This window comes from Stegostoma tigrinum, chromosome 1, assembly GCF_030684315.1.
Source record: "Stegostoma tigrinum isolate sSteTig4 chromosome 1, sSteTig4.hap1, whole genome shotgun sequence".
Lineage (NCBI taxonomy): Eukaryota > Metazoa > Chordata > Chondrichthyes > Orectolobiformes > Stegostomatidae > Stegostoma > Stegostoma tigrinum.
In genome coordinates this window covers 97,212,982-97,240,470 of record NC_081354.1, presented here as the reverse complement: position 1 = coordinate 97,240,470, position 27,489 = coordinate 97,212,982, and the positions used below count along the sequence as shown (strand labels likewise).

At 42.7% G+C, this 27,489-nt stretch overlaps 1 protein-coding gene across 4 annotated transcripts in view; it reads right to left on the bottom strand.

The window, feature by feature from the left end:
* tbc1d1 (TBC1 (tre-2/USP6, BUB2, cdc16) domain family, member 1) overlaps window positions 1-27,489 on the bottom strand; it is a 260,206-nt gene that overhangs the window by 71,612 nt on the left and 161,105 nt on the right. For 3 of the 4 annotated variants that reach the window (XM_048535085.2, XM_048535100.2, XM_048535110.2), the window contains exons 12-13: window positions 27,331-27,435; window positions 20,595-20,740 (exon numbers count right to left, since the gene is read on the bottom strand). In XM_048535085.2, the coding sequence (XP_048391042.1) occupies window positions 20,595-20,740; window positions 27,331-27,435 (251 nt within the window). The remainder of the gene's footprint in view (window positions 1-20,594; window positions 20,741-27,330; window positions 27,436-27,489) is intronic. The other variant, XM_048535091.2, reaches the window with a different exon arrangement.

Genomic DNA, 27,489 nt, shown 5'->3' with positions numbered 1-27,489 from the left:
TGTCTAGGTACATCTGAAATGACACTATTGTGCTTGCCTCTACCACCTCCGCTGGCAACATGTTCCAAGCACCCACCACCTTCTGCATAGAGAGCTTTCCTTTCAAATCACCCATAAAACTTTTCCCCTCTCACCTTGAAATCATGACCCCTAGTAACTGAGCCCTCTACTCCGTGGGAAAAGCTTCTTGCTATCCACCCTGTCTATACCTCTCATGATTTTGTAGACCTCAGTCAGGACCCCCTCAACCTCCGTCTTTCTCATGTAAATAATCCTAATCTACTCTACCTCTCTTCATAGCTAGCACCCTCCATACCAGGCAACATTCTGGTGAACCTCTTCTGCACCTTCTCCAAAGCATCCACATCCTTTTGGTAATGTGGCGACCAGAACTGTATGCAATATTCCAAATGTGGTCGAACCAAAGTCCGATACAACTGTAACATGACCTGCCAACTCTTGCACTCAATACCCTGGCCAATGAATGAAAGCATGCTGTATGCCTTCTTGACCACTCTTCCCACTTGCATTGCCACTTTCAGGGTACAATGGACCTGAACACCCAGATCTCTGTGCAGCAATTTTTCCCCAGAGCTTTTTCATTTACCGTACAGTTTGCTCTTGAATTGCATCTTCCAAAATGCATCACCTCACATTTGCCTGGATTGAACTCCATCAGCCATTTCTCCACCCAACTCTCCAATCTATCTACATTCTGCTGCATTCTCTGACAGTCCCCTTCACTATCTGCTGCTCCACCAATCTTAGTGTCATCTGCAAACTTGCTAACCAGACCATCTGTACCTTCCTCCAGATCATTGATGTATATCACAAACAACAGTGGTCCCAACACAGATCCCTGTGGAACAGTGCTGGTCATAGTTCTTCATTTTGAGAAACTCCCTTCCACTACAACTGTCTCCTGTTGTCCAGCCAGTTCTCTATCCATCTAGCTAGCACACCCTGGACCCCATGCCACTTCACTTTCTCCATCAGTCTACCACGGGGAAACTTATCAAACGCCTCAATGAAGTCCATGTATATGACATCTACAGCTCTTCCCTCATCTATCAACTTTGTCACTTCCTCAAAAAATTCTATCAAGTTGGTAAGACGTGACCTTCCCTGCACAAAACCATGGCGCCTATCACTGATAAGCCCATTTTTTTTCAAATGTAAATAGATCCTATCCCTCAGTATCTTCTCCAGCAGTGACGTCAGGCTCACCGGTCTATAATTTCCTGGATTATCCTTGCTACCCTTCTTAAACAAGGGGACATCATTAGCAATTCCCCAGTCCTCCAGGACATCACCCGTGCTCAAGGATGCTGCCAAGATACCTGTTAGAGACTCAGCTATTTCCTCTCTCGCTTCCCTCAGTAACCTGGGAGAGATCCCATCCAGCCCTGGGGACTTGTCAACCCTACTGCCTTTTAGAATACTCAACACTTCCCCCTTCCTTATGCTGACTTGACCAAGAGTAATCAAACACCTATCCCTAACCTCAACATCTGTCATGTCCCTCTCCTCAGTGAATACCAACCCTAAGTGCTCATTAAGAATGTCACCCACTTTCTCTGACTCCTAGCATAACTTCCCTCCTTTGTCCTTGAGTGGGCCAACACTTCTCTAGCTACCCTCTTGCTCCTTATGTATGAATAAAAGGCTTTGGGATTTTCCTTAACCCTGTTTGCTAAAGGTATTTTGTGACCCCTTTATGCCCTCTTAATTCCTTGCTTCAGATTGGTCCTACTTTCCCGATATTCTTCCGAAGCTTTGTCTGCTTTCGGTCGCCTAGACCTTATGTATGCTTCCTTTTTCCTGTTTGCTAGTCTCACAATTTCACCTGTCATCCATGGTTCCCTAATCTTGCCCTTTCTCTCCCTCATTTTCACAGGGACATGTCTGTCCTGCACTCTAGTCAACCCCTCTTTAAAAGCCTCCCACATATCAAATGTGGATTTACCATCAAACAGCTGCTCCCAATGCACATTCCCCAGCTCCTGTCGAATTTTGCTAATAGTTGGCCTTCCCCCAATTTAGCAATCTTCCTTTAGAACCACTCTCACCTTTGTCCATCAGTATTCTAAAACTTACGGAATTGTGATCACTATTCCCAAAGTAATCCCCTACTGAAATTTTAACCACCTGGCTGGGCTCACTCCCCAACATCAGGTCCAGTATGGCCCCTTCCCAAGTTGGACCATTTACATAATGTGCTATGAAACCCTCCTGGATGCTCTTTATAAATTCTGTTCCATTTAAACCCCTAACACTCAGTGAATCCCAGTCAATGTTGGGAAAATTAAAATCTCCCTTCACCACCACCCTGTTGCTGCTACATCTTTCCATCATCTGTCTAGATATTTGTGCCTCTATCTCATGTTCACTGTTGAGAGGCCTGTACAGTACAGCCCCAAAATTGGTACCACACCCTTCCTATTTCTGAGCTCTGCCCATATTACCTCACTGAGTTCTCCACTGTCCCCTCCATCAAGCACAGCTGTGTATCCTCTTTGACCAGTAATGCAACTCGTCCACCCCTTTCACCTCCCTCTCTATCCTGCCTGAAGCATCTATATCCTGGGATATTTAGTTGCCAATCTTGCCCTTCCCTCAACCAAGTCTCAGTAATAGCAATATCATCATTGTCTCAGGTACTAATCCAAGTCTTAAGTTCATCTGCCTTACCTACTACACTTCGTGCATTAAAACAGATGCACCTCAGACCGCCTGTCCCTTTGCGTTCACCATCTGCTCTCTGCCTACTCTTCCCCTTAGTCACACTGACTTCAATATCTACTTCCTTACAGGCTTTAGTTGCTACCTCCTTACTGTCCACTAACCTCCTCATTTGGTTCCCATCCCCCTGCCACATTAGTTTAAACCCTCCCCAACAGCATTCGCAAAAGCAGCCCCGAGGACACTCAATAGGATCACTCAAATCTCTCGATTAAAAGGTAAATGACAACCTCCTCTCTTGCTAATTGTACTCTAGTTGAGCAAGAAACAAGAAATAGCATGAAGTACAATTTTGACCGAAGATTGGTTTGAGTCAATTTGACTACAGCTAAAAACTTCCCTAGTTCAGTGTTGTTTTGACAAAGTAGTTGAGCGGGTAAATGAGTGCAATGTATTTTATTTTGTGGACATATTTTCAACTGACTTCTGAAGAAATGCCATCTAATGGAGTGGTCATTAAAATTGAAGCTCATGAGATTAAATGGAGAGTGACAATGTAGCTACCAGGTTGCTTAAGGGACAGAACATAGAAAATAGTGACAAACCCTGATCTTTCAGGCTTGAAGGAAGAAGTAGTGTTCCCCCAGGGTTTAGACCGAGGGCTACTCTCCCTTTTGAGTTCCACAAATGATTTAGAATAATCAATCCTTCATAGTTGAGAACATTCTTCGCCAAAACTGGAAGTGTGAAGGTAATGCACTTATTTTGTAAGGAAACAAAGAGAAAGCATGTACTAGTACAGGGTACAATAAAAAGTGTGCTGAAAAATGCTGTTCTATTTGAGAAAATAGCAAGTCGCAGCACAAGTAATTACATTATTCGAATTGCCTAACACAATGAGGGGTGAATTTGCAAACTGGTAAAAATTGACTGGGTGTAATATTCGTCTTAACCAAAAGGCGAATACTGACCTATGATTTCACATTCTGAAATGTTTTCAAAGATAGGTCAAGATAACAGGCCTATTTATATATATCCAGTGTAGAACTGTTTAATTTGTAAAGTTTCACACCTGTTTAAAATGGCCTAAATGAACTGCATAGGAAAACAATAATGCAAATGGGAAGGCAAAGGCAATTCAGCCACCAACAGCTAAAAACAAAGAACTTCACACTATACTGGGAACTTCTGTGAAATTGCAACTGGTAAGTGAAAGGGTCAACACCCACAGAAAGCACAGCCCTCTTTGCTGCTATGCACGCCCTTGAACCACAATCTAATGCAGCACTTGGTTTATACGTCAAGAAATATTTCAATTTTAAAACAATGGCAAGAGGAAACAATTTCCAAACATTGTTGTGTAAAGGTTTTAGTGAAACAAACGACCAAAATTTCTTCACTGAGCATTCTAATAAACCCATTCAGACAACAGCTCTGGCCCTGGTACACATCTGGATAATTAACTGTTGACCAATCCGAAAAATCCAAATTTGACCTACTTGTCTCAGTTCTGAAATACTGAATCAATGTGGCTGGCAGGAGTCAATAGCACAGCAAATGACTAAAAAAAACAAGATTTTATCTAATTTAGCTATGGGCTATCCATTTCATGTTATGTTATTAAATCACTTAACCATTGCGTTGAATGCTAAGGGTAAGGTCCTGACTTTCTTTTAGTTTCAGTGGGTGGGGTAAGAGAGAAAAATAACATTTTATACTAATATAAACTTGCACAAAAGCTTTGTTTTTATTCTTAATTAACATCTTAATCAACATTTTCATCCTTTCTCAGTTGTTAGATGATAACTTCTATTAAATGAGATGTAACAGTTGCTTTTCTATTTTGTTCTGACTTTGATACAAAGATTCAATTAGACACCCCAATCATGGGCAACAAAACTTACTTTAGCAGTTTCCCTGACATAACTTGGAAATAACAGGAGAATCCCGAAATGCAGGCTGTGCATTATAAAATAAAGCATGTAGAAAGATGGACAGAATTTGCAAAAGTCCAAGGCTTTTAAAGCCACAAATGTTGAAGGACCCGAACAGACATACATTACTGAATAATAAAATGTGAGGCTGGATGAACACAGCAGGCCAAGCAGCATCTCAGGAGCACAAAAGCTGACGTTTCGGGCCTAGACCCTTCATCAGAGAGGGGGATGGGGAGAGGGAACTGGAATAAATAGGGAGAGAGGGGGAGGCGGACCGAAGATGGAGAGTAAAGAAGATAGGTGGAGAGAGTATAGGTGGGGAGGTAGGGAGGGGATAGGTCAGTCCAGGGAAGACGGACAGGCCAAGGAGGTGGGATGAGGTTAGTAGGTAGATGGGGGTGTGGCTTGGGGTGGGAGGAAGGGATGGGTGAGACGAAGAACCGGTTAGGGAGGCAGAGACAGGTTGGACTGGTTTTGGGATGCAGTGGGTGGGGGGGGGGGAAGAGCTGGGCTGGTTGTGTGGTGCAGTGGGGGGAGGGGACGAACTGGGCTGGTTTAGGGATGCAGTAGGGGAAGGGGAGATTTTGAAACTGGTGAAGTCCACATTGATACCATATGGCTGCAGGGTTCCCAGGCAGAATATGAGTTGCTGTTCCTGCAACCTTCGGGTGGCATCACTGTGGCACTGCAGGAGGCCCATGATGGACATGTCATCTAGAGAATGGGAGGGGGAGTGGAAATGGTTTGCGACTGGGAGGTGCAGTTGTTTGTTGCAAACTGAGCGAACCATTTCCACTCCCTCTCCCATTCTCTAGATGACATGTCCATCATGGGCCTCCTGCACTGCCACAATGATGCCACCCGAAGGTTGCAGGAACAGCAACTCATATTCTGCCTGGGAACCCTGCAGCCATATGGTATCAATGTGGACTTCACCCGTTTCAAAATCTCCCCTTCCCCTACTGCATCCCTAAACCAGCCCAGTTCGTCCCCTCCCCCCACTGCACCACACAACCAGCCCAGCTCTTCACCCCCCCCCCCCCCCCCCACCCACTGCATTCCCAAAACCAGTCCAACCTGTCTCTGCCTCCCTAACCGGTTCTTCGTCTCACCCATCCCTTCCTCCCACCCCAAGCCACACCCCCATCTACCTACTAACCCCATCCCACCTCCTTGGCCTGTCCGTCTTCCATGGACTGACCTATCCCCTCCCTACCTCCCCACCTATACTCTCTCCACCTATCTTCTTTACTCTCCATCTTCGGTCCGCCTCCCCCTCTCTCCCTATTTATTCCAGTTCCCTCTCCCCATCCCCCTCTCTGATGAAGGGTCTAGGCCTGAAACGTCAGCTTTTGTGCTCCTGAGATGCTGCTTGGCTTGCTGTGTTCATCCAGCCTCACATTTTAGAATGAGCTCTCATTTTGTTTAATGACTAAGATGTGAGACTTTGTCAAATGCCTTCTGGAAATCTAAATGAAGAATACCCACCGTTTCCTCTTTATTACTTTTTTTTTAAGAGGAACTGAAAAGCACTTTTGAGGATTTTCCTTGCACAGAACCATGCTGACACTGCTTGAATACATTTTGTTAGTGCTCTGCTGAAGGTGATGGCCTCAACACTGATAGTGGATCCCATGATGTGTCATGGATTCAAGTTAAAAATTGGTAAGGAAATCTCCTGCTGATTACTTCACACTATTCTTCCTCAGCTGATGAATGAGTACTCCTTGATGTTGAATAACACTGTGAATGGCAAGGGTACAAAAACTACTCTGGGTGGGGGATTTCAATGTCCACCACCAACAGCAGCTTGGCAGCAGTACTACTGATTAAGACCCGACTAGCTCAAAGGACACAGCTGCTAGACTGGGTCTGCGGTAGGTGGTAACAACGGGAAAAAATATATTTGACCTCACTCCTACTAAACTGCCAGCTGCAGTTGCATCTGACCATGAAAGTATCAAGAAAAGTGACCGCTGCACAGTCCTTGGAGACAAAATCCCTTGTTCACGTTGAAATTTACTTCCATCATATTGTGTGGCACTAATCACCATGCTAAATGGGACAGACTTCACACAGATCTAGCGACTCAAGACTAGGCATCCATGAGGTGCTGTGGGCCATCAACAGCAGCAGAATTGTACGCCAGCACAATCTGCAACCTCATGGCCTGGCACATCTCCCACTCAGCCATTACCATCAAGCCAGGGAATCAACCCTAGTTCACTGAACAGTGCAGGAGGGCATGCCAGGAGCAGCACCAGGCATGCATGAAGATGAAGTGTCAACCTGGTGAAGCAACCAAATAGGACTATTTGTGTGCCCATCAGCAAGAGCAGCAAGTGACAGACAGAGCTAAGCAGTTCCACAACCAATGGATCAGATCTAAGCTCTGCAGTCCTGTCACAACCAGCTGTGAATGGTGATAGATGATTAAACAACTCACTGGAGGAGGAGGCTCCACAAACATCCCCATCCTCAGAGATGGAAGAGCCCAGCACATCCGCGTAAAAGATAAGGCTGAAGCTTTTGCAGCAATCTTCAGCCAGAAGTGCCGAGTGGATGATCCATCTCGGCCTCCTTTAGTAGTCCCTAGCATTACAGATACCAGTCTTCAGCCAAATCAATTCACTCCAATGTGATATCAAGAAGTGGTTAGAGGCACTGGATACTGCAAAATCTACAGGTCCAGAAAACATTCTGGCAATAGTAGATAAGATTTGTAATCCAGAGCTTGCAGCATCCCTAGTTAAACTGTTCCAGTACAGTTACAACACTGGCAATTACCCAACACGTGGAATATTGCCCAACATAAAAAGCAGGACTAATTCAACACAGCTAATTACCATCCTGTCAGTCTACTTGCAATCATCAGTAAAGTGAGGGAAGGTGTCATCAACAGTGCTACCATGCAGCACCTGCTCAGTGACACCCAGGTTGCATTCTGCCAGGGCCACTCAACTCTTGTACTCATAGAATCATACAGATCGACAGCATGGAAACAGACCCTTCGGTGCAACTTGTCCATCCTAAATTAATCTAGTCCCATTTGCCAGCATTTTGGTCCTGATCCCTCTAAACCTTTCCTATTCATAAAACCATCAGATGCCTTTTAAATGCTGTAATTATACCACCCTCTGATGGTTCATTCCATACATGCACCGCCCTCTGTGTGACAATGATCCCCCTTGGTTTCCTTTCAAATCTTTCCCCTCTCACTTTAAACCCATGCTTTCTAGATTTGTAATACCCCCACCCAGGGAAAAGACCTTGTCAATTTACCCTATCTATACCCTTCATTGTTGTATAAATCTCTATAAAGGTCATCCCTCTGCACAGCAAAATTCAGAAATTTTCCAGGACTCCGCGAGCACCGGATTTGTCCTAGGGTACTGGAGGAATGTAAATTTAACACTGTCATTTAAGAAAGGGACAGAGGATAACCCAGGAAACTACAGATCTATCAGCTTGACATGAAGAATGGGAATAAAAACCGAAAGAACTGCAGATTCTGTACATCGGGGATAAAAACAGAAGTTGCTGGAAAAGCTCAGCAGGTTTGTCAGCATTTGTGAAGAAAAATCAGAGTTAATGTTTCGGGTTTGGTGACCCTTAAATCTTTGTCCAAGACAGGTCATGCCTGGCAAATTTGAGTTCTTTGCCAAAGTGACACAGGCAGACGAGGAGGGTAGTGCAGTGGATGTTGCATGTTTGGACTTTCAGTAAGCATTTGATACAGTATTACATGACAGGATGGTAAGCAAATTAGAAATTTTTGGGATTGCTGGATCCTTGGTAGCATGGGTCAGAAGTTGGCTCAAAGATGGGAAATAGAGGTTCGATACAGATGGGCATTTCTCAGAATGGAGTCAATTTAGAAGGGATGTGCCTGAGGCATCAGTGTTGGGAGGGATCCTTGCTTTTTTTGATTTATATCAACAATTTGGAGATGAATGTGGAGGGGAAAATCTCTACCCTTGTAGATGATATTAAGCTAGTGAGAATAGGGAATTGTGAAGATGACACTGAGGGACATTGAAAAATTGGCCAAATGGGCAGACACCTGGCAAGTGAAAACGATGCAGAGAAATGTGAGGTCATGCATTTTGGCAGAAGAAACACAAAGACAATATAGACTCAATGGGATCAGAGATAATGGGAACTGCAGATGCTGGAGATTCCAAGATAATAAAATGTGAGGCTGGATGAACACAGCTTGGCCTGCTGTGTTCATCCAGCCTCACATTTTATTATCATAGACTCAGTGGGGCAACTTTGAGGGGAGTGCACGAACAGAGGGACCTCAGGGTTCACATCCACAAATCTCAAGTGTGGCCAGCTAAGTTAAAACATTTGTTAAGAAAGCTTATTGAATCCATGGGTTTATAAATAGGTGCATAGGATATAAAAGCAAGGGACTGATGGCAAACCTCTACAATTCATTGGTCAGACCATATTCAGAGTATTGTATTCAGTTGTGGGTGCCTTATTCAAGGAAAAATGTTGAAATACTGGAGTGAGTTCAAAGGGAGATTTACTAAAATGGTAAGAAGAATTAGGTATTTTAGATACAAGCAAAGATTACAGAAATTTGGCTTAGCCTCCTTGGAGTGAGCAAATTAACAGATGACCTTATTGAGAAGTTCAATATTATGAACAATTCAAACAGTTCTAATATTGCAATGTGAAGAAAGTCTATTCTTTGGATGACAATCTGTGGATCCATGAATGTCTCTAACATTTATTCCAAGTTATTTATTTTAGTTTTTTTGATGACAAATGTAGTTTCAATTGCTAGTGCAATTTACATTCAGGATCATTAGAATAAGCTCGCTGCATCAACATGTCTGTGAAAACAAAATTTTAAAAACATACACATACAATTTTTGCAGACACACAGAATCATTAGATTCTGCCTATAGCACAGACATTAAATCAGTCATCTGCCTGAGCAGAAGATAATTTCTGGTAGCAGGGCTAATTAGGTAGCTGTGTAGGAAAAGGAAAAGTGCTACCTGGGTAACTGGTAATGTAGGCAAACCCTTTCTCAACTTATATCCAACAAGCCACGTCGCTACAATTCACTAGGTGGAGTGCATACTGCAAACCACAGAGCAAACTGGGCTGAATGCTCGTAAACAGGATAGAAATAACTAGTTCAAGGAACAAGTTTTGAATTGTTCAATCTCGGCTTTTTCACCTCTATGTTCCAGAGCCTGCCCTTTAGACTGAGTCTCCTGTTCAGACAATGATCCTGGAGTAGTGATGCTTTAAGTAACAACTTCAGTTATCCTTCAGCATTTTAATACTGAAAACAAAGAATGCCTGTAACAAAGATCATACAATGCATGGCCCAGCAACCAGAACAAACCAAATTTCGCCAACCTACAAAATATTCCTGTGACATCTATTTTCCTTTGCAAGGCATTTGTCGCTTGAGTACCAGTGCTGAATTTCTTATGGACCTTTATCAATAATCAACTTTTCAGTTCAACATACTTCAAATTTCAAGGAAGATAGTCAAAGAAATGCTGAGAATAGTGGGAAATTGACTCATGCAAGAATATTCTCTCCTGTATTTTGTGGACTCTCAGGGGATTTAGAAAACAGAAATGTCCAGGTGTGAAATAGATTATCACTATTTTTAAAAAAACAAAAGAACTGCAGATGCTGGAATCAAAAACAGAAATAGTAATTGCTGGAAAAACTCAACAGGTCTGGCAACAGCTGTGGAGAGAAAGCAGAATTAATACTTTAAAAATGTTAGCCTGCCTTCTCTGCATTTCCAGCAATTTGTCTTTTTGTCCCCCCATTTTGATGACAATATCAATTTATCTGTAAACTCCTCGCACAAAAATATTCAAAATTTAACCACAGAATGAAAAGAGCACATTCAAGAACACTATATCACAATTTCTTACAATGAGTTCTGAAGATCATGCTAATAATCGAGATATTAATTATTGAAATATTGAAGTGATCGCAGCAAGGCAAGGAGCACCCTTTGTTGGAGGAGACAGTGGTTGTGAACAAACAAATATTGAACTCTCACTCATTCACCAAACATTCCGGTTGGAAGAGACCCTATTAAACTGGCACCTAAATTCCTGTTCATTTAGTTTAAAAAAAATTAAAGCATATATGTTGGTTTTCTTGGAAAAAAGGCTGTTTGGTAAATTTTAATACGGGGACGTGACCACACCTCGTGCATGAGAGTGACTTTTCTCTGGAGGAGATGCTGGAAAAAGTAAAGCAGGCAGTGAGCTGGCTCTGTTTTTCCTTTCCTGCAGGCAATGTGCTTTACTGTTGTAAAATCTGCAGACACTATTAGTTATGCTTTTCCCCTTTCCTGCACCAAGTTTTGGGAGTCTAGGCAGCAAATGATTGATCGCTATTCAACTTTGGGGGCATCAGAGCTACAACCAATTCAGTTCGGAACTCATATCCACACAAATGCATGTTTAAGCAAGCTCAGAAAAAGATACTCATCATTCGCCACAAGGTCAATCCTTTTTCTTCTTCATAAACTGAGGATGCTGGGACAAAGTAAGGAGCTGTATTCGGCCAAGAACTAATTCAGCAGAGACTGGGAAAGGAACCAGACAACTCTTGCATGGGTTTGGGTCCCATTGAATGCCGCACTTGCAGGTGACGGCCCTGGTAGAGCTAAATGATTTCCTTGCAAAGTAGTCTATGTAATATTGTTAAAAAGAAAACATTCTCTTGCATATCTCTTAAACAAAATCATTGTGATATGCGCAAAATGTTTCTATGTCAAAACAAGCAGACATTCCTAGTACTACCATAGAACCTTGATTGTGGGGAGATTAGAAAGGGCATTGTCGCTGTGGGATCTTTAATCTTTCACCAAACCTATTCGAATTAGCACCAACCCTCTCTCAGAACACAACAGGAAAAAAATCTTCCCAGGTCCACTGAGGTTCTAACCTGTAAAATGAGACCTCTGCAGATTCAATCATGACTGAAAACTTGAAAGTAAATTCCGGCCAGCAGTGGGACACTGTCGTGACATTGTTTCACTATAAACAAAAAACCAAACCCAAGTTCTAGGAAAGCTGCCTAACACATGCCAAGCCTTTACTCAGTAAATCTCATGACTGTGTGCCAGTTTGTTTAACTCTGTAATGACCAATCCTCCTCTACCTTAATGGACAAAAGCATCGAGACAAGAAAGGGCTAACTGCTCCATCTGCCTTACAATAGAAGCAGTCCCTACCCACCTGAAGCTATGTAAACTCCTGGTAAAGGAAAATAATCACGTTACAAATACAGCCTATAAAAAGGGAAGATAAACAATAGGATTTTCTCCTTAAGTCCTTTAGGCAATCAAAACTAGCTCAGAAGTTCTACTTGACTCTGCTGTTCATTAGGCAGGACTTATCAAATGTACATGACCTCTTCTGCAAATGGAATGAGATTTAGCTCTCTCAACAAAGGAATACTGTAAATTGGGATTCATTGCAAAAATGACAATGTCTCACACATGCTTACTTCCTGGGTAAAGATGACTAAGGAGTCCCAATTTAGTTGCGCACTTGAAAAATTTGTACTTGTATCCCATAGAGGTCTCTGAACAATACATCCATTTTTTAAAAAAAATTCCCCATGAACATATCTATAATTTTTCAATATTTCTCAGTTCCCTCTGATGTATGGTTTCACAAAAATATACTCACCCTGATCCTTGAGCCTAACTTCTTACTGAACAAAAGCAATTTTGCAGCCAGTACCTGTTCCTTTCCCAAATCTTCAGTATCTCCTGCTATGCCCAGGCTTGGACCTGTTACAGTGGATAAATTATTCGAGGTCTGCTCAAAACTTTAAGGAAGAAGGAGGGCAGGGTGGAGACAAAAATTCACCTTCCTGAAGTAGAGTTAAAGCTGCACCATTAAGTTTTCCAACCCCTTCAGGACTTTGGCTTACTTATTTTGTATTCCTTAATATGTCAAGAACATGTATGAATATGTCAGCCTGTGGGACTACGATCATTTGTATTACCTTGATGGCCAAAAGCAAGAAGCATGCATGTGCACAAACTTGACTATACATCAGTCTCAGTGTTTGTTTGTTCCTATTGCAAAGGTTAGGGAGCCACCCAAACTGGCTGCAATGCTCCATCTGGCACCCATTTGGCCATCATGCCACGAGTGAAACACATCTCTCATGCACGTTCAACATGGTTCTCACACTGGTTAGGGATTAAGCCTCTTCAAATGCCTTTGAAAACAAAGAGCTACATGTCTGATTATTTTATCCCTAAAAAACAAAAATAAGAGGGAGTTTAAACTAAAAGAGTTGCCCATCTAGCCAGAAATGTTAAATGATAAAGTTTAGACTGTTGCCCTACAACCTGCAATACTGAATATTTCTTGCGCCAAATTTTCAAATTTGTCAGTTCCCCAAATTTAATTTATGACTATGTGCTGATATTTCCCAGACCTCTCACTCAGGAGTAAATCTGCAATGCTCGAGAAGAGTAGATTTTGAAACACTCCAATTTTGAATGCACACAAGTCAGGTGCAGTGCTCCACTTAGTAGTTGAGTTGGCTACAAACTCTGCCCATACAGAAAAGGAGTGTGTATCTGGCAGGCTAGGCACCCCCTCTCCAAACTCCAGTGAAATATAAACCTCTTAGCAAATTGGTTCCTTTGTTTGGAAGCTGGTGCTTTTTTGCACAAATGGTTCAGCATTAAGTGGGAAGCCTTTCCATGCTGATCAGCCCACGAAAAATATTTCAAGTCAGATGCAGTCTTGTTTGTTGCTAAACACGTGACAATGTTAAGACTGAAACGCGATGGCTGACAGACCAGTGGAGAGGACAGCTCGTTACATTTCACTGGGGGCAGTTAAGAGCCAACCACATTGTTGTGGGTCTGGAGTCACATGTAGGCCAGGCCAGGTAAGAATGGCAGTTTCCTGTCCTAAAAAAGGACATTAGTGAACCAGATGGGTGTTTCCTGACAATCGACAATGGATTCATGGTCATCATCAGATTCTTAATTCCAGATATTTTATTGAATTCAAATTCCACATTCTGCTTTGGGGGAATTCAAACCTGGGCCCCCTGAACATCATCTGGGTCTCTGGATTAACGGTGCAGTGATAATACCACTAGGCCATTGCTTCCTCAAATTCACAACAACTGAATTAAACGGACTGGGAGTTTATGCAACATGTTGGGGAGAAGATTCCGTGCAACCAGTGTCAGATGGCAGTCAGTCCTGAGCAAAGGAGTCATAGATAGTTTGCTCCATGTATAACCTGGTGATTGTAAGGTTCTCATTGGAGGTGCAGTATCCATACATTGTTCAGTGGTGCTGGGATGAGAGTGGTCAGGTATAGAGGGGTCATTCCTTGTCACCTAGCTATTGACCATTGGCTCTCTGTGGAGGGTCAAAGATGCCTAGGGAACAGCTGCCCAGTGGAGAATCAATTCAGTTTGGTTGCTGTCCGGAGAGTGGGCATTCACTAAGGGAACCAGCTGAGTGTGAACACACACCAGTTGCAGATCAACGAGAGCCCTTGCTGTTAACATAGAAACTTACGAGATACGAGCAAGAGTAGGCCATCCAACTCCTCGAGCCTGGTCAACGATTTAATATGATCATGGCTAATCACTGAGCTTAAAACCCTAATCCTGCCCTCCCCCTTACAAAAGCTATATCACCTTCCTTCTTGAAAACAATGTTTTGGCCTCACCCACTTTGTGGTACTGAATTCCGCATCCACCCATCAATACGTGACTAGATTAGATTCCCTACAGTGTGAGAACAGGCCCTTCAGCCCAGCAAGTCCACACCGCCCCTTGGAGCATCCCACCCAGACCCATCCCCCTATAACCCACACACTCCGAACACTGTGGGCAATTTAGCATGGCTGATCCACCTAGCCTGCACACCTTTGAACTGTGGGAGAAAACCCACGCAGACACTGGGAGAACGTGCAAACTCCACACAGACAGTCACCAGAGGCTGGAATCAAACGCGGGTCCCTGGTGCTGAGGCACAGCCAATGGGCGGGCACCTGCTTGCTTCCTGTACCACTGTTTTTTTCCAGATTGGCGGGATTTGCTATGCTTTGCTCTCCGAGAGGATGATGAAATCCGGAGTCATTTTGTACGGGAGCTCTGTATTCTTCGGGATAGAGCAATGATTGTGACTTTGACATTGTTGGTGATGTAAAAGAAAATAACCGACTTAGAAATGTAGGGTCACAGCAATCTTGCAGGTCACTGGCAGCAAACTCCTACACCCTGTTATGTGGCTATCAGCTGGGTGGCAGTGGATGGCAATGTTCAGCAGCCACAAGTTCAGTGGAGTGCAGTCACATGTCACCAGCTCAGGAAGAGGTGGAAGTGCTTACGGAAGGCCCTTGGGTGGATTATCCCTTTATCGGGAGGATTCCTGTGTTTGCCTCTGTGCGCTGCTTCTCCTCCCCGCTGCCTGGTCAGCCCATGTTTCAGCCAAGCTTGTTGTTTGGTCGGGGGTGCGGGTGGGGGAAGAGGTTAGAAGCATTACTAGAGTAGACTGCCCACCAACAAACTCTGCCAGCTCCTCATCACAAATGGAGCCCCACTCGCTGGTGGAAAGGTTTGCAAAATTCCTCCAACCAACATAACGTTATGTTCTGGCTAACTCTGCAGCCACAAGAACAACTGAAAAGCACCTCACTTGCAGCTTACCTGATTGGCCCTCATTGATGTTAATTCAAGGACTAGTTGCTGGAGGGATTGCATAGGCGATGGAGGGAACACATAATAAATGGGGGGGGGGGGGGGGGGGGGGTGGCGATTCCTTCACATCCCTGAAGCCATGTTGAGCAGGATAGATGAGGAGGGCTATTGAATGTTGTTTTAAAAGGAGCTGACATACCAAAGCAGTGACCTAACGAACTGTACACACTGTATATTTCGGATACGTGCTCATCGCAAAAATCAGTAAATTGTTACAGAGCACAAGGACGCCATTTGACCCATCATTTCCGTACAGGTGAGCATAATATAGGCCAAAAACCTGCCTTTCCCCCCACATCTGGCACATTAAAATCAATTATTTAAATACTAACAATGTCTTCTTAAATCCCTCAAAGTCCCTTTACAGTCAGGGCATACTGCACCAGACGTGTTCTCACTAACTTGAGGGTTAGCTATTTGTCGTGCTAGCACCTGCGATGTTTTGGTCTGAGTTTTGAGGCCACTGGCTCACACTGAGTTATTTAAGATTTAAGCGAAGTGCTTACGTAGCACAAAAGACTCAGGAAGAGGAGTGGGCCATTCAGCCCATCGATCCCACTCCACCATTCAACGAGATCTCAGATTTGTTACAGAAGGCCATTCAGCCCATTGTACCTGCACCAGCTGTATTAGCTAGTGTCAATCCCCTGCCGTTTCGTCATATCCCTGCACCCTATTTCTATCCATATCATCGAAGACTCTCTACCACATTTCCCAGATTGTGCATTCCCTGTTCTAACTAAACCGCTGTGAGAAAAATATTTTTTTCTCAAATTGTCCTTGCTTTATTTGCACGTCATCCAGGCCCTCTTGTTCTTTTTTGTACCTTTAACAAGCAGGAACAGCTTCTCCCCTATTTTCCCTACCCAGCCCCCTCATGACCTTGAAAACCTCCATCAAATCTCCTCACAACCTTCTGATCTCCAAGGAGAATGATCCTAACTTGTTCAATCTATCCTCATTAGGAAAGTTTCTCATTCTGGGAATTATTCTTGTAAATCCCTCTACACCCTTTTTCATGCGTTCGTATCTTTCCTTTCATGTGGCAGTCACAACTGTACACAAATGCCACACGGTCGCATAATCCTGAATTCAGTTTTCCTGCTTTATTCCTCATAACCCTTTATTCTCTTAATTATTGGAAATCTATCTTAACCTTGAATACGCCTAACCATCCAACATCCATAGCTCTCTGCAATTGAATAATTCCACACCCTTCAACACTTTCAGAGAAAAATAAAACCCTCCACATCTGTTTCAAATGAACCATTCCCAAGTTATGCCTCTGGTCCTCCATTCTCCTGCAAGGAGAAACAACCTACCCCATCCCAGTGTCCATACCATATTTCTTAATGAGCCCTTGAACAACTTTCATTTGTTGTATGAGTTCAACCTGTTAAAGGCTCCTTATTCTGTCAAAAACAACTCAGCCTGATCCATTTTATCATTCATTTTCCCCATTTACAGGAAAACAGAATTCTGCAGTTGAGCATCTACAAGATCGAGAATCTTGTGCAAAAGACCTGTTTATCTTCTCTGCTATACCCGGAAAGCCCCTTTTAATGTATCCTGGAGAATGTTTCAATAACTCAATACCATTTTTATGAACCTTTGGCTTCTAATTTAGATAAACAATGTCGCTTCCATGAGTCATAATGTTCCACTATGCTCTTCTCTAACAATATTTTTATTATTTGGAAATTTTAGCTTCCCAGAATTGCTCACACAATCAGGCTTTGACATTGCTGAGAATTATCAGGTTTTAAATCTTTGAAAATATTTTTGTTTCGGTCTTAATTGTCTTTGCATTTGCACAGTAGTGAACATTTAAAATCATATGGCTTAGCAAAACAACCAGACCTGTAGAAAACAGCAACAGAGGTCAGCTCTATCAAGACCAAACACCAAGATCTGACAGCCAATCACATAACGAAAGGGAGGGAGCAAAGGTAGTTGGGCAAAGCAGAGAAGTCATCCCAGGAAGGCAGGTGACCGGCAAGAGATGAGGCTGGGCACTCATCAGGAAGTGTGATAAAGTGAAATTTTGGGTTGGCATTCAACAGTAATCCTCCAAACAAATGATTTAAAGGGAATGCCTACACAAACAGTAGTGAGAAGCGGGGGGGGGGGGGGGGGGGGGGGTTTGTCATGTGGAATGGAGAAAGTGATAAATTTTAAGAGATAGTTGAAGGAGACTGAGGAAGAAGGGAAGGAAAGCAGAAAGGGGAAAAGATAATTGGATTGAACAAGTGGAAGATAAACATCAACATCTACCACAACACCTAACCTGCTTCTATTGCAGATTCTACATAAAAATAGTTATAAGTCGAGCAATTAATGTGGGCCTGGACCCTGGGAGAACATCCCTGTTTTTTTTTCTAGGTAATGTCAGAGGATCTTTTCATCCAAAGGAAGGTGGATCATTAACTTATTGTTCTGTCCAAAAGACAACACCCCCACAGTTCCCATGCCCCTATCTTTGGAGTAGGGTGTGATCCTCCAAGTGTCTGACTCGGAAACAAGAATGTTTCTTCTAACAGCTCAGCAGCCAGTAACAGAAAGATGGAAAGGGGCAGACTGTTTGGCCAGTCTAAGACAAAAAGACAACACTGAATAAATTTCAAAAGGAGCTGAAAGGGAGGTGGTGGCGGCAGCGGCGAAGGAAGGAAAAATATTAAGCCCCAGTTCACGCTATAAACTCTGATAGGGTCATTCATATTCTCTCTCTAAAAATAACATTTCTAGTCACACATTGCAACATCCTAGTTCGCACTTTCGCCAACCCTCGTGACTAAGCAGGAAATTCATGTCTTGAAATGGGATGGTCATTCTCACACATGCTGGCTTGCTTTCTGTGCTCAGTATGAGCAACACAAACAAGTTACATCTGCCATCTTTGCAGCCATTCGCACACTTGCCCCTACAAACATAATCTGTATCTATTTTAGGAAGATTACAGGAGGAGGGAACAGAATCTATATGGAAAAGAAGGCACCACAACACTTCATCCTTCCTTTTGACTTGCCCAAACCGTCCACAGTGGTTAACTAAGAGATGGGGACCGTCAAGAGATTTGAACGTAAGTAGCGAGAGAAAACAGTTGCCTAAAGGGCGAGGTTCAGTTGCAACTTTCCCAAATGTGTCCTCTTTACCCCCCACCCCTTCACACACAGCCACCAGAGTGAAACTTGAGAATTTAGTTGATTATCCTGACAGCAGGTGGAAGTGAAGCAGGCGTACGGACTTGGATAAATTGGAAAAAAAACACTACTGCCACCAAGAGGCCACCAGGAAAATAACATTAGAAACTGACCGATTTTCAGGGGATGAGGCTGAATTTACTGCCTTTCCTTTGTCCCAACATCGTGCTGTGATGTAAACATCTGGCTTCAACTCATACTCGAATGACTTAAGTTCGCAGCTGTTCCTTCCCTGGTATATTTATTGAAAATGGACAAAGTAGAAATAAAGAGAAAACGGTGGAAAAATAAAGTCCAAACTTTCTCCCTCTGAGCCCCCAAGGTCAGAGGTTTTTAAATTCCCATCCTTGTTTTCAATGATCTCTGTGCCATCATTCTCTCTTTGTCTTCGATCTCTTCCAGCCCCACCAATCTTCTGTGGTATCTGCACTTCAACTCTGGCCTCTGTACACATCATTTTAATGGCTTCAGCTTGGTGCCTGCAGCTGCTTAGGCCCTAAGATTTAAGATATGCTGCAAAACATGCCTTTTTGATCAAATGTTTGGTAATTGGTCAGAAATGCCTTGTGGTTCAGTGTTAGTTATTGTTTGATCAAGGTTCTGTGCAGCCTCTTGGAATATGTTAATGTATCCCAAGGTGCTTCTGAAGTACAGGTTATCATTTAAATGTCTCATCAGGACTGGAACAGGTTCTGAGGAAAGGTCACTCAACCAAACACGCTAACTCTACCTTCTCTCCACAAATGCTGCCAGATCCGCTGGTTTTTTCCAGCAAATTCCTTCTAGTTTTGGTTTTACTGCATCCACAGTTCTTGCTGTATTTTTATTTAAAAAGTGAATATCATTGGGGATGGGAAAACAGGGAAAGCATAAAGAAAACAGTGGGTAGAAGTGAACAGCCTAGAGTGCTCACTCCTAAGATCATTAGACATTGCTACTCTAGTCCTTCCAGTCCATTGAGTCTACTCCTCCATTCAATGAGACCATGGCTAATCTGATGTCCCTCAATTCCACCTTCCTCCATTTTCCCCAGAACCCTTGATTCCCTCACCAATTAGAATTCTGTCTATCTCAGTGCTGAATCCACATAATAACAAACCGTCTCTGGTAACGAATTCCACAGGTTCATCCTGGTCCAAGAATCGTTAGCATCAGTCTAATAATGATTAGAATCAAAGTGACCCACTTTAAAATAAATTCCCAATTTTTTTTTGGTGAATTTCTGAAGAGAGAAAAAAATACCAATGCCAAAACATTACAACACACAGGGAATGATTACTTTTTTCTTATTTATTACATTCAAATTACATCACAGGCTATTGTCCTATTGGTAACTTAGATAAAGGTTGGAATGGTAGATCTTCTTCATGCAGCTAAAAGAAAGTAGCAGAAGGCTCCATTGGAGACCAGAATGGCATTACTTGCTTTGACATGGAGTTGAAGGAGATTGCAGTGATAGGGAGGAGCGAGGCCGCAGAGGAATTTGAAACCATGAGTAAGACTTTTGTAAATCAGGATGTTGATTAATTGAGAACCAACATACGGCAGTGAGGACAGGAATCATGGGGGAAATGCATGTTGCTAAGTGTTAAGACAGCAGCAGGTTGGTGAATGAACTCAAGATTAAGGAGGATCCAATGAGAGACCAGCCAGAAATTTGACAAGTATAGAAGGTAACCCTAAAAAAAGCACAAATGCAGAAGACATACTGTGCAACTTCACGACCTAACAAAGGAATCTATAAAAACGAAAAGTGAGCCTCTTCTCATTTTTATAGATAGCCCACAAGAAAAATAAAGCATTTCACCCTAGATTGGACTGAGGGATAACTCAATCACAAATAAGACTTACTTTTTCAAAATTTTTCAATTGCATGTATTGCTCAATTTTATTCTTGCCCAATGACTAGTGGCAGACTGTTTAATAGTTCAGCCCGTAAAAATGCAACAGACACCTGTAAACTAAATTTAAAGTTCCAAAATGGTTTGCTGTAATGTAAAGTATTGACCTCCTGTCTTACCTTCATGTCGGCAGGGGGATTCACATCCTTTCTGTGGTGAAGCTACACGAAGGAAAATCTGCTGTCGCCAGGATTGTCGACGGCTGCGGATCAGATTCCCATGACCATTACTCCCTCTGCATGGGCTCGGCCTCGATTCATAGTCACTAATAAGAAAACACCCAGGGAAGGCAAACCGTAAATCCACTCTGTAATATTCACAGTTAATCATTTCTAAATTCAGTTCAGTTCATTTCCTCCTGCTGAAAAGTTAACCCAAATTATAAATGTTTGTTAATTGCATACGAAATGGAGAGTAAATAATTGGTTTTACAACAAATGGCTGAGCTTCCTAATGTGAATACCAAACAAAAAAAAATATGCATCTAACACAAAGTATTACAAGAGTCTCAGTATAGGTGAACAAATGAACAAAATTAAGGATTATCCAGTGCTTTATTTAACTGCTATCATTTTGTGGAATGTGATGACAGCATTAGGGAACCTGTGCCTTCATAATTAGTGTAGCATTGTTAATACCATGAAGTAACAACCAGTAGATACACAGATTAGTCCAGGCTTCTTTAGAATCAATAAAACATACTCACTGATATTTTAACAATTAGGCTTAGTCTTTACTTAAAGAACTCCTAGTTCAAGCAATCAGCAACATTGAAGGCCAGAAACAAATGGACAGGTTTTTTTTAAAAAAAGCCAAGAGACGACTATCCAATTATTCAAAGTTCAGAAAGTTCAGCAGCAAAAAAGCACCTGAAATTCCACTCAGGAACAGAGCCAGAGCCGTACACACGGGCATGTTAAATTTTAATGGTGCCACTTAATTGCAATCTTTTAAAAATAGTTATGCAATAAATTTTAAAACCGTCAGGAATAAGTTTTTCATTTAAAAACTGAAATTATCTTCCATGCCTTATCATATGGAAGCTGTAATCATAATTCTTACAGTGTTCAGCAATTTAAAACCATGATCAGGTAGCTAATTATGCTTTTACCCACGATCATATTCCTGGATTTTCAACTTTACACATAGTAAAAACCTTTGTTTCTTTGCAAATTTACACGATGGAAATTAACTTCTCAATTTGTATTATCCACATTCGCCAAAGTCTGTAGATCTTTTCTTGAAATATGATTTGGATTGAAAGCCACAGGCTTTTTCTGGAGAGTGGGGTTGGGGGTTTGAAAATGATTTTATTTTGTCACATCTGGAAAAAGGGAAAAAAATGTGGGAGTGAGTTTCAATAATGATAATGGGATACTGTACAATGGGAAAAAAATAAATCAGTGAAATTTAATCTGCACTATGATGAACAGGCAAGTTTTCCGCAAAAGGTGATCGTACACATTGTCTGACATCAATTCTGCAAATTTCCACATGCTTCGGAATCAAGTACAGCATGATACCAAAATCGAAACCATACCCAACACATGACTAAGATGTTATTCCTAATGCCTCTTCACTGGTACTCCATACTGAAGAAACCAAAGGAACACTAGTACCTTCCAGGTTGGCAGCAGAATGAGGGGCTTTTCTACATTTGTTCTCAAATGGATCTTTATTTTTGCGACCCAAAATAATGACACTAGATGCAGTTTTTTTAAAAAATTCAGACTCTGATTGTCAGGTCTGTTCTTATTTCTATCAACACGTCAAACCATGATCAAGTGGTCAATCAATCCTGTTTATAACCATTCTGTTAAATTCTGTTTGGGCCGGCACAGTGGCTAGCACTGCAGCCTCACAGCGCCAGGAACCCAGGCTCGATTCCAGCCTCAGGAAACCGTCAGTGTGGAGTTTGCACCTTCTCCCGGTGTCTGTGTGGGTTTCCTCCGGGTGCTCCGGTTTCCTCCCACAGTCCGAAGATGTGCAGGCTAGGTGTATTGGCCATGCTAAATTGCCCAGTGTTCAGGGCAGTGTGGGTTATAGGGGGATGGGTCTGGGTGGTATGCTTCAAAGGGCGGTTTGGACTTGTTGGGCCGAAGGGCCTGTTTCCACACTGTAGGGAATCTAATCTTAAAAAAAGTCTAATCTAAATCCACATAAGAGAGGCAAAGAAATACCAAACACAGGCATTAAGGAAAAAGGGAAATATGCTGACAGCTACAAGATCACAGTTATGAATTGGTGAAATTTCTTCACCCTGGAAGTGGTGAGCCTGTGAACTTTTCTGCCGCAGAAAGCAGCCAAGACCAAACACGGTATGTTTTCAAGAAGTTAGGCATAGCTGTTACAGCAAAAGGAATCAGACAGTAAGGGAACAAGGCAGGAACAGGGTGCTGAGTTGGGTGATCAGCCATCGTCACATCGAATGGCACAACAGGCTCGAAGGGTGAGTGGTCTACTCCTACTATTTTCTACAACATGCTCAAATAAAACTTGAGTCAATACCAGAAAAAAAACATTGAAATTGTGGTGTAAGGTTAGGTTTTTAAGGCTTTTCTTTTAATTCACTTTGAGATGTAGGCATCACTGGCTGGCTAGCATTTATTGCTGGTCCCTGAGAAGGTGGTGATGAGCTGCCTTTTTAAACCACTGCAGTCCTCCTGCTGTGGGATGACCCACAATGCTATTAGGGAGGGAATTCCAGGATTTTGACCCAGTAACAGTGAAAGAACGGCGATATATTTTAAGGCTAAGATGGTGAGTGGCTTGGACAGGAGCTTGAAGGTGGTGTTCCTGTACGTTTGCCACCTTTGACCTTGGAGATGGAAGTGGTTGTAGGTTTGGAAGGTGCTGTATAAGGATCTTGGTGAATTTCTGCAGTACATCCTGTGGATAGGGCACACTGCTGCTACTGAGCGGCAGTGGTGGTGGCAGTAGATGCTTGTGGATGTAGTTCTAGTCAAATGGGCTGCTTTGTCCTGGATGGTGTCAAGCTTCTTGAATGTTGTTAGGAGCTGCACTCATCCAGGCAAGTCTATTCCATCACACTACTGACTTGTGCCTTTTAAATGATGGACAGACTTTGGAGAGTCAAAAGGTGAGTTACTCACTGTAGTATCCCAAGGATCTGACCTGCTGTTGTAGCCACTACATCATGAGGAGTCCTGTTGAGTTTTTATAGAATGGTAACCCAAAGGATATTGATAGTGGGGGATTCAGTGACGGTAACACCATTGAATATTAAGGGACAGTTGCTAGATCATCTTTTATTGGTGATGGTCACTGCCTGGCATTTGTGTGGGGCGAATGTTAGTTACTATTTGTCAGCCCAAGCCTGGATATTGTCCAGATCTTGCTGCATTTGAACATGGACTGCTTCAGTATCTAAAGAGTCATGAATGTTGCTGAATGTTGTGCAATCATCAGCAAACATCCCCACTTCTGACGTTATGATGGAGGCGAGGTCATTGATGAAGCAGTTGAAGGGGGTTGGGCCTAGGGCACAAGCCTCAGGAACACCTGCAGAGATGTCCTGGAGCAGAGATAATTGACCTCCAACAACCACGACCATCTTCCTATGTGCCAAGAATGACTTTAGAGTTTACATCTAGAGTATTGCGCATAGTTTTAATACCATTATTTAGGGAAAGATATAGCTGCATTAACAATGCAGACTGTTCACTCAACAGATTCCTGTGATGAAATGAGGTGTCTTATAATGAAAGGTTGGACAAGTTTGACCTGCAAGGAGTTTTGAAGAATAAGGGGTGATCTTATTGAGACATGCATGAGGGGAAGGTTCTGAAAGCGTGCTTCCCTTCTTGAAGAGTCTCGAGTTCAGGAGCACAGTTTATAAGGAAGGGATCCCCAATTTCAGACAGAGATGAGGGCTTTTCTTCTTTCAAAAGGACATTATTCTGTGGAATTCTTTTCCAAAGACAGCAGTGGAGACTGAGTAATGGATTATATTACGACTGAATTGGATTGATCCTTGATTAATAAAGGGAATCATAGGGTATAGCAGATCGACAAGAACATGGCCTCACCATTGTCCTGTACAACCTCAAGATGATGTCCAAACTCTCATACATTCAATGGTCTCAGCAACGAAAGCAAGTGCTCAAAAGGCCTTCTTAGCCACCTTTTCTACATGGGATGCAACTTCCAAAGAACCACATACCTGAACTCCTGCATGTCTTTGTTCAACAAAACCCCCCTGTGCCCTACCATTAACTGGCCTTGTTTGTTTTACCAAAATGCAATACCTCACATTTATCCAAATTAAACTCATCTGCCACTCCTCAGCCCTTTGTCCTAATTGATCAAGATCCGTTTGTAATTTTTGATAACCTTCTTCACCGTTGACTTTACTACCAATTTTGGTGTCATCTGCAAACTTACTAGAGATGCTTCCTAGGTTTTCATCCAAATTATTTACATAAATGACTAATGCAAGTGGACTCAGCAACGATCCCTGCGGAACACTGCTGGTCGTAGGCCTCCAGTCTGAGAAACAACCCTCACACACCACAACCGTCTCATACCATCAAGCCAAATTTGTGCCCAATTGGCAGGCTCTCCCTTTGATCTAACTTAACCAATTAGCCTATTATGCAGAACCCTGTCAAAAGCTCTACTGAAGTCCATATAGACAGACAATGTCAACTGCTCTGCCTGCAATCCTTTGGCTACGTCCTCAGAAAAATCAATTAAGTTTGTGAGACATGATTTCCCACTCACAAAACCACACTGACCATCCCTAACAGTCCTTGCCTCTCCAAATGCATGCAAATCCTATCTCAGAATCCCTACAACTTGCCCACCACTAATGTCAAACTCATAGGTCTGTAGCTCCTGGGTTTCTACTTACAGCCTTTCTTAAATAAAGGCTCAACATGAGCCACCCTCCAGTTCTCCGGCGCCTCACCCATGGCTGTAGATGATAGAAATATCTCCGTTAGGGGTCCCAGAAATTCTTTCCTAACTTACCACAATGTCCTGGGATATTAACCTACCTTTTGTTTTTTTTAAAAAAAACCTCTTCTGTAATGTGGATTGTTCTCAATACATCAGCATTTATTTCCCCAGAGTTCCCTACCGTTCATTTCTTTCTCCACAGTAAAAACTGACATGAAATATTCATTTCGTATATCACCAATCTCCTGCGGGTTCCATATATAGACACCTTTGCTAATCTTGAATGGGCCCTGCTCTCATGCTGTTTTTTCATCCTTAATGTACATTTAGAATCTCTTTGGATTATCCTTAGCCTTGGCAGATAAGGTTATCTCACATCCCCTTTTTACCAGAGATAGTAGGAACTGCAGATGCCGAAGAATCTGTGATAACAAGATGTAGAGCCGGATGAACACTGCAGGCCAAGCAGCAGAGGAGCAGGAAAGCTGAGGTTTCGGGCCTAGTCCCTATCCAGGCCTGAAATGTCAGCTTTCCTGTTCCTCTGATGCTGCTTGGCCTGCTGTGTTCATCCAGCTCTCCACGTTGTTATCTCATCTCCTCTTTTCACCAGCCTGATTTCTTTTCAAGAGTGCCCCTACCCTCCTAATGCTGTTCAGGGGGTTCACTTGATCCCACGTGAGAAGAGAAAGATTTAAAAAGGAACCTGAGGGACAACACAGAGGTTGGTTCATCTGTGGAATGAACTGCCAGAGGATGCAGGCACAGTTACAACATTTAAAAGACATCTGGACAGGTACATGAATAGAAAAGGTTCAGAGGGATATGGGCCAAACTAGCCTAGTTTGGAAAACTTGGTTGGCGTGGACAAATTGGATCGAAGGGTCGGTTTTTTTGTTGTATGATTCTAGAAATGGGATACTATTTAATAATGAAGAGGCTCTGTGTTTGTGTCAGTGATAATGGGAACTGCAGATGCTGGAGAATCCAAGATAATAAACTGTGTTTAGATTCGATTAGATTCCCTACAGTGTGGAAACAGGCCCTTCGGCCCAACAAGTCCACACCGCCCCTTGCAGCATCCCACTCAGAACCATCCCCCATTAACCCACACACCCCTGAACACTACGGACAATTTAGCATGGCCAATCCACCTAGCCTGCACATCTTCGGACTGTGGGAGGAAACCGGAGCACCCGGAGGAAACCCACGCAGACACAGGGAGAATGTGCAAATTCTGCACAGACAGTTACCAGTGGCTGGAATCAAACCTGGGTCCCTGGTACCAAAAGGCTGCAGTGCTAACCACCGAGCCACCATGCTGCCCACAAGAAGAACAATCATATTGATTTCAAAACATTAACTCTGTTTCTCTGTCCACAGATGATGTCAGACCTGCTGAGTTTCTGCAACATTTTCTGCATTTATCATTTAAAACCAGTGACTTTGTATGATCCAATCTAGGGAACGTGAACAACCCAGCGTTGATCGAAGTTTGTGGAAAGGCACAGTTCACCAATGGGTTTTGTGGCATGTTGATTAAATTATTGCAGAAGTAATCCAGGCATCTGGACTCTTAATCTGGAGAACATTAGATAATGGAAAGAGAAAACTACTCTTAGTAGAACTGACAATTCAAAGTAATTGACAATCTGTTGGATTGTTATAAAACCTCAATTCACCCACATTAATCATTTGGGGGGAAAGAATGTGATGCTCCTAACTGCTGGTTTCTCAGTAGCTAGTCCCACATTAACTGCAGCAGTTCAAGATGGTAATAACTCAAGAATGAAAACAGTCTCAACAATTACTAACTAGAGGTCCATAAAATGGCATATTTCTATAGTACCTTAGAAATATGAAGAATATAAAGTGCACTCTATTACGTTAAAAATTTTGCTGCTAAAGTGAAGAAAGCTATCAACGCACGATTCCTACCTTTCGGTGCTGTGGTTGAGAGCTACAGGAACCAGAAATTTTAGAAAGTTTGGAGCAGAGGTTGAAGATGGAAGCCTTGCTCGTAGGCCACTAAGATGAGAAGCGCTGATACAGTTTAGGAAACAAAAAGGTTTACTAAAACACAATTTATTGGAGAGC